Source organism: Leucopleurus acutus (assembly GCF_964270905.1).
Source record: "Leucopleurus acutus genome assembly, chromosome: 9".
Taxonomy (NCBI): Eukaryota; Metazoa; Chordata; class Mammalia; order Artiodactyla; family Delphinidae; genus Leucopleurus; species Leucopleurus acutus.
Window position 1 is genome coordinate 91,167,230 of NC_139144.1, and position 7,984 is coordinate 91,175,213.

General features: G+C 54.9%; 1 protein-coding gene across 4 annotated transcripts; it reads right to left on the reverse strand.

The window, feature by feature from the left end:
- Positions 1-423: 423 nt before the first annotated feature.
- CYREN (cell cycle regulator of NHEJ) lies at positions 424-4,096 on the reverse strand. Of its 4 annotated transcripts, none has more exons than XM_082846024.1 (4): positions 3,969-4,096; positions 2,594-2,854; positions 1,559-1,634; positions 424-696 (listed from the first exon to the last, which is right to left on the reverse strand). In XM_082846024.1, the coding sequence occupies exons 2-4, from the start codon at positions 2,725-2,727 to the stop codon at positions 445-447; spliced, it is 462 nt and encodes a 153-aa protein (XP_082702150.1). In that variant the 5' UTR covers positions 2,728-2,854; positions 3,969-4,096; the 3' UTR covers positions 424-444. The 4 variants fall into 4 exon arrangements, with proteins under 4 accessions (XP_082702150.1, XP_082702149.1, XP_082702151.1 ...); XM_082846023.1 differs by having other exon boundaries at positions 3,919-4,096; XM_082846025.1 differs by having other exon boundaries at positions 424-693; positions 3,762-4,096.
- Between the last annotated feature and the right edge of the window lie 3,888 nt (positions 4,097-7,984).

Below are 7,984 nucleotides of genomic sequence, written 5' to 3' on the forward strand. Positions count from 1 at the left end.
GGGCTGGACGAGCAAGGGCTCACAGACTGATCGACTGCCTCGTGATGAAGGCTATTTTTAAAATAGGCTTCCTCCTTAGGGAGGCCAAACAGTAGGAATTCCAGGGTACTTAGCAGCCATACTTGTTTTTCTTTAAACATTATTAAGTTGACTCTTTGGTTCCAGTAAATTGACCACCACAACCTCATCTCCCTGGAACCAGGTAACTGAACACAACAGACTGTGGGGATCCCAGACCCTCTGAGCGAGGAGAGAGCACAGTGCAGGGAGGATCTCTAACGGGAGCTCATTCTGATTCCTCACTTCCCAAGGTGAATCTGTGCAGCCCAGAGAGGCGCAAAGCTGGGAGCAGAAGCCGTGACAGTCTGAGGGCAGCGCCCAGGCCAAGAGGGAAACCCCGCTTCCTTCAGCCACTCTGGGCAGAAAGTCCTGGAAGTTTGTCCCTTAGCTGAAAAATATCTCTCTGACGTATTTTAGCGCGTCCTGGTCCTCCCCGAGTTCTCTGCCGCAGGCCGAGTCAGAACCCGCAGGCCCCGGAGGAGGGCCGTCTTCCCCACAGTCCTCGTCCTCGCTGTCCTCGCTTCTGCTCCCGCGGGGACTCGGGGACGGCGGTGCTGAGCTGGCCGGGGACTGCTCTGGCTTATCAGCGCCTGCCAGAGGCAGCTGTTCCAACGGCTTTTCCTGTTTTCGGCCCTGCTGAGTAGAAGCAATGGCAGGCAAAACAGACGGGGTTTACTTCCCTAACGTGCTGGTTTATCCGTCGGTGACGCAGAACATGCCCAGAAGCAACTGTGAAGCCAGCACCGGAGGAGTCAGGCCCTGCCCCCAAATCACAGATGGCCCCTCCCTCCCTTCACCCGACCCCTCCCCTCCCCGCCACCCCTTCTCAGATGGTGCAGAGGTAGAGACCAGCTTGGGAGAGCAGCAGCAGGGGCCTGAGGAATAGCGCCACAGGAAAGAAAACTAGAATAAATGTACGTGGAAAGGCGGGGTGACAGAATGCAAGGAGCACAGGAGACGAACCCCGAGTGCGGGCCTTAGCCTCTCCCTTACTGGCACCAAACCACTTATTGTAACTAATAATAATATCTATCAGCAGGTTATTGCAAGGAATAAATGCGATAGGAATATATAAAAGTCCCTGAGCAACCATCAAGTATTACCAACTATCAAGTACAACTCTAAAGTGGGACAGTTATCATTCGCTTCCGGAAGCCAAGACACTCAGCGGCGTGGTGCTCCGTACGGCGCTCAGAAGTCACCTCGCCCGACTGAGACCCTCCAGAGAACATGAGCAGTTAACGACTTCTGTCCCGTCCACACACCACCAGCACAGAGTCACCCAAACAGAGAGGGCTGCCCTCCCTCGCACAGCTGCACCCTCCCAGGTCTCCAGCCCCAAGCGGGTGCCCACCAACCAGGGAGCGGGCTGCGGATGAGTGGGCTCCTGGCCACCCCAGCAGGCAGGGCTCCTGTTTTATTAGCATGAACCAGGCCCTGGTCTAGTTTCTGCCCACCAAGAGTTTCTGGTCATAAGAAAAGACACAGCTGACTTTACCTCAATCAGGATCCCCAGAGCAACGTCTACGATTTCAGCTTCATTCATGCAGTACACAGTCCTCATGGCAGGAAGTCTGAAAGAAAAGCACAAAGCTAGAGATGGCACGGAATCACCAGGAGGAGAGAATGAGAGCAAGAGCTGCGTCTCAGGGCCTGCCCACCAGGGGTGAGAGCAGCAGCTTCCCCAGGGCACCAACGTGGTTTCTGCATCCTTGTAACCAGTGACTGGCACAGGGGGTTCTCGAGGCAACAGTGTGGGGCTTCCCAGCCTCCACCAGCTCCCCTGAGGATCTGGAAACAGGGCACGATGGCTGGCTTCTGAGAGTCAAACTCACACACACGGTGGATGCGAGCAGATCGAACAAGCCAAGACACAACCCACCCCCCTCCCACCGCAGTGCATGAACACAGTAAAGGAGGGCGGCACAGACCAGAAATCACGGCTGGCCAATGAAGAAAACTTAGAAAGGGAAGGGCAGAGAGGGACAGTGAGCGCCTGGGACCACGAGGGTAGAGGGCAGGGACATCCCCTCCGTGGCAGCCCAGAAACCCCCGCCATTACCACCATTCAACTAACCCACCCCGCGGCCTCTGATCTCAGGCCGGCACAGTAACCTGCAGCTTGTCCACCTGTCCCTGAAGATCTACCCGCAGGGAGTCTGGACCACCTCGTCACTCATCTTGCCCAGTGGATGGTCACAATTTCTGTGGCAAGAGAAGCAACTGGCAATTTGGACAACTGGCGTCTAAGACCTTGGCTGGTGTGTGTGACCCGAGAGGGGGAGCCGCTATCCAGGAGCTGACAAGTGAGGGTCTGGCGGTGGAGATTCACCAAGAGAGGCAGAAGCCGGTGCCAGTCTGGGAGGGCACAGCTCACTTCCTGTGCACCCCCCGAGAGCTGATGAGAGGTCTGTGGACTGAAACACCCCACCTCACCGTTCTGCCAACACGGGAAGAGTGGGCCCCAGCAACTGTGATGCCCCAAATCCCTCCCCCTGTCCTAATTCCCCAGGAGGACCAGAAGCTGCCCCACCTTGCTGCAGCCACTGGCACCGTGGCTGTTCTCCTCTTGGGGGTCTTCACCTGCACCGTCCTCTTTTCAGCCACCTGGGCTGTCATCCATGCGGGAAGCACCCTTTTTTTACTCTCAGATTTTAAGTCTTCCATCTCCCTAGTCTCTCATGAAGAGGAACCAGGGCCCAAGCTTAATGACTTCAGGACAGCAAATCCCACTCTCTCATCACACCAGGAATTATAGGTCTGTTTGTCCTGAATGGGAGTCCAGCTTTAATTCCTACAAAGAAGAACAAAGACCAGTGAATTCTAATAAGCGAGAATACTCCCAGGCATCAGCCGAAATTACTGGTCAGGGCAGGGCCCAGGAGACGCAGATGTGCCGTTCACAGGGCATGAAGGGGCAGGCGAGGGGCTCAGGGAGAAGCAGCCCTCCACGCAGGGCCCAGGGACCCCACCGGCAGCCAGGCCCAACGCCTCCAGGAGCCTCTGCACTGAGTCATTCCACACGGGAGGAGTGGCATGAACACCCTCCCAGGAGGACGGGAGGGAGGTGCCCCTGCTCCTCTCCACCGCAGAGGCTCACGGTCCCCAGGGTGTCCAGACTACCCTACCCTTAAGACACCTCTCCAAGATCTCTCCCCTGTTTCTCCCAACCACAGACTTCTCATTCCCTCTTCTGGGAGCGGTTATAAGAAATTCCAAGGCCATTTTGATTCACAATGAGGTTTCACCGGCCAACACCCACTCCCTTACACCAAAGATACTTCTGACCCGTCAGATTTCAGCCAGCAGTAGGGTCAGGAATCCAGAAGCTGGGGCGCCGGGCTGGGGGGAGTGTCTCACCTTACCGGGCCTCTCCCCACCCGCACTGGATTCCACCTCAGCCCCTCCTCCTAAAGCTCAGCCCCGACCCTGTGACTCAAAGGGTGCAGGGCTCCACCCTCCACTTAGCAGTTAACCCTGAAGGCAGCTGCGGGCGCCTTCTGCTTAAATTCAAGCGGTGCTAATACTCATTCCCACATCTAACGAGCACCGCTAACCGCCCGGCACAAACAGCGCGGCGGTCGGTGCATACACTGATTTGACCGTGAGGTAGATATTCTGAAGCGTATTTAACAGATAAGGAACTGAGACTGAGCAGTATGCACAAAGTCACAAAAAAGTTTGAAATGGCCGGCCGGGACACGCACCCTCCAGACTCCGCCGGCTGGGGGTGGGTGAGGGCCTGGGACGCCCCGGCGCGGCCCCGCGGGCGCGTGCCCAGCCCAGAGCTCCCGATTCTCAGCCGCCGCAGCCCTCGGGGACTCCGCGCCGTCCTGGCGCGACCAGACCGGTGCCGACCTGCAGGAGGAGGGCGAGGTGGGACGCGCGACAACCACGCGGAGCCTCACCGGCAACAGCACCGCCCGCGTCCCCGGCGCTCCTCCAGCAGGGCTTCCTGCCTCCGGGCCCGCGCCCCCTTCTTGGCTTCCGGGGCGGGTCCGGGAGTCTGATTCTGGGCGGTAGTAGGGAACTCGGAGCCCGGGCTCCGACCCCGCGCGCACCGTGACCCTTCCCCCGGCTCGGCCGCGTCCCCGCACTTCCGGCTTCCGGCCGCCCGCGGGCGCGGAGGCCCGGGCGCGCCCCCTGTCGGCAGATCGCGTTGTCTGCGCCCTCGGCTGTGGAGCCCTGACTCCCCAGCTGATGGGAGACGCCGGCCCCGCTGTCCCGGGTCCTGACAGTCTCTCCTTGACCACATCCAGGTCGGGCTCCTCTCTGAACTCTTCTCAGCTAGGCCCTGCCTTTTGGACTTCCGTGTGCATCTCCAAATTGTCCATTTTTAGCAAGAATACTGCTAAGTTGATCTAACCAAAGTCCACCCATCCCCCGCATCTGATCCTCACCCGCCACCATCTTCCAGGTGGTGTCTAATCACCCGGCCGCCCTCAGCAAGAATCCTGTTAGGTCAATTTAGCCAGAATCCCCTCTTACTCCTATGTTTCCTGTTAATAATCATCCATCCACCGACCCCCCACCCTGCCACTTTTCCTTGTATTGGGAGTTGAGCCCAACTTCGCCCCCACTGCAAAACCCTACTGAGTAGCCCCCTCGAATAAAGTTTGCCTTACTTGTCTTTAACAAGTGTCATAAATAATTTTCAACAATATTTTTTCTTTAACAGTCCCCAAACGTGGCTCCATTTGAGGCTTGCTGGATAGACTCTGTTAAAGTGTCAATTCCCAGCCCTCGCCCCCCACCAGAAATTAGGGGGAGGGGATCTGCATTTTTGAAAGCTCTGCTGAGGAAGGGCAGAGGCGCAGTGCTCCCTGCTGGAGGCGTGCACTCCCAGGCAAGGGGGGTGCAAGGTGAGCCCCCCACCCCCCGCCGCAGGAAGGGAAATTAAAGATTCTGTTTACATTTCAAATTGGCCAGAGGTGTTCTGTGAACAGGGCTGCTCCACGAGGCTGCCCAGATGTCCTCACTGCTTTGCTTTCAGCCTGATGCTGAGCACTGCAGTTTACACGTGGAGTTAGCATCTAGTTTAACTTAGAATCACACAGGTTGAAGTAGCTTAAAAGACAGACAAAAAAAACCCAGGTGGCACACATCACTAAAAACACAAGGACAAGTGCAGATGGTGAAACTTCTACCACATTTTGAGGCAAAAGGATGATCAGAACCAACCTCTACCCCCCAAAATGCAAAATTATCAAGACAGCCATTTGAAATGTGACTTACAACAAATCAGCTAATAATAGAATAATTACTCTCCATATGCTACAGGTGCAGGATAGGGGAGTGTGATCCAGAGTTTGGAGAATCCAGAGCCAGGAGTTCTCACTTCCAACTGTGTGTGCCTTTGGTTTCTGCAAAGCATTTTCACCCCATACTAATCCTCAATCCTAGGGAAGTAGGCTGGTCCAGGAAAGTTTAAATCAATTAAGGCTTAAGGAGTAAATCAGTGATTTCAAGTCACAAAACCAACCTGCTGTGCATTGGGGTAATTTAGCTGCGGGCTGAACCTGGGCTCTCCCTCCAGCCTCTTCAGGAGGCCAACCCTTCCAGGCAGGACTTGCTTCTCCTCTGATTCCCTAAAGGTTCCAAAATCACTGACCTCTAGGGTCCTCCGCTCCCACGGTCTGTGAGCCAGGACAAATCCAAGTCTGATGGGTGGAGATGCATCATTTTGTTTTAATAAAGGAACAGAGAACACTTGCCATTATGAGAACCACTCCCTCCACCTTTTTCTCAAAAACCTTCTCCCATAGCCAGCCGAAAAATGGGGTCTGAGGAGCAGGAAACCCATCTGCATAAAAAACATAAAAAACTGTGTGAAAGGCCAAATAGGGATGAGAAACCCCAGCTGTGGGATTTGAATGCGTGGCAATCAGCTCCTGAAGCATTTTGAATGCTGAGTTCAGGGAGTCTGAGGTCTTGGAGCAGAAGAAGGCAAGCGCACACAGGTCTCAAGGACGAGGGGAACGCACCTCACTGTTCTCGTGCAGCCCAGCCCAGAGCCAGGCTACACCTGCGCAGGCTTGGGGGCCTGAGGCTGGACTGGCTTGATGGTTTTCATCTAGTTGCCCTTGCCCAAGCTAGTGGAGGAGTCTTGCTGGCATTCTCGGGTAGATGTCAAGCAGGTATTGTGAAGATGTGAATTTTTTTTTTTTGGCTGTGTTGGCTCTTCATTGCTGCACGTGGGCTTTCTCTAGTTGTGGCGAGCCGGGGCTACTCTTCGTCGTGGTGCGCGGACTTCTCATTGCGGTGGCTTCTCCTGTCGCGGAGCACGGGCTGTAAGTGTGCGGGCTTCAGTAGTTGTGGCTCGCAGGCTCTAGAGCGCAGGCTCAGTAGTTGTGGCGCACAGGCTTAGTTGCTCCGTGGCATGTGCGATCTTCCTAGAGGTCAAGACAAGGGGTCGAACCGGTGTCCCTGGCATTGGCAGGCAGATTCTTAACCACTGAGCCACCAGGGGAGTCCCTGAATTTAAGTTTTTGTTTTTGTTTTTTTTGCAGTACGCAGGCCTCTCACTGTTGTGGCCTCTCCCGTTGCGGAGCACAGGCTCCGGACGCGCAGGCTCAGCGGCCATGGCTCACGGGCCCAGCCGCTCCGCGGCATGTGGGATCTTCCCGGACCAGGGCACGAACCCGCGTCCCCTGCATTGGCAGGCGGACTCTCAACCACTGCGCCACCAGGGAAGCCCTGAATTTAAGTTTTGACATGCGTTATTGGAGGATGAGAGCTCATCTTGGAGGGGTGAGGAAGTGGGACAGGGAGGAACACCAGGATGAATGCATGCTGACAAGCACTCAGGATGGGGTGGAGGTCAGAGAGAGATAGGCCAGGAGGGGACAGGGTGGCCCGCTGCACAAATCGTACTTGCTAATTTCAAAAGGTCAGAGGTTAATGGTGTTTTGGTTTTGTGTTTTTAGGCAGCTTCAAAGTGATGTGGAAGCCCCACCTCAATCCCTCCTGGTGGAGCCTCAGTCACATCAGCTATGAGCCAAGCTCAAAACAAGAGGGAGACAGGTATCCAACCCAGAGCATAAAGGAAATGAGAGAAGAGACAGCTCTTCAAGTGTTTTCTACAAACCTTAAAGACATTTCAATAAACTGTGGAGACCGTATTGAGAGGAGAGAATGGGCAGTAAGACAGAAACTTCGAGATGGAGAGAGGAAAAGCTAAACAATTAATTCTCTCACTCAAATGAAACACATGACCACTTTTTAAATGTCCTACAGAATCACTGGGAGAGATCAATAAGGTTGCTCATTCAATGCAGAAGATGGGAAAAATTATAAATGGAAAAGTCTTGAGTTTGTTCATCTGAAGGAGGATTACCAGGTGGAAATGGGTAACAATGTGTAAGTAACTACTTATCACTAAGTCTCTGGTGTTATCTCATAATTGAGCCACATAAACACCTCCCTGCTTTCCTCCTGACTCCCAGCAGATCAGAGCCAAAGCTTTAGTACCAACCTCTTCATGATTTTCCAAAAGTAGGTAACTGGGAGCACTCCCACACCAGACCTGCACCCCGGATCTGGGCTGGAGCCTCTGCAACAACTATTCTGAGCAGCTTGGTGACAAACTGCCCCTGTCAAGTGTCAGAGCCCGAGGTCCAGGCCTGAAATCCCACCGCCTCAGGTGGAAATGCAAGTGGGAGAACGGAGTCATTTTCTTGTTCCTCTCCACCCTGTGAGGGCATCTGCCTCTTCAAGGTCCCACCCCAGCCAGGGAGCAAAGGGCCGGGCTGTGGACACACGCGGATGGTGTGAACCCTAGGTTCCAGGCCGGCACCTGGCCGACTTGCTCCTGTCCTCTGGCCACTCACCAGCAGAGGGCGCTGGAGGCCGGCTTTGTTCAAACTTAGGGAAGTGAAGTTGAAAGAATGGGAGGAACCACAATCACCCAGATGGAGAGGGGCAG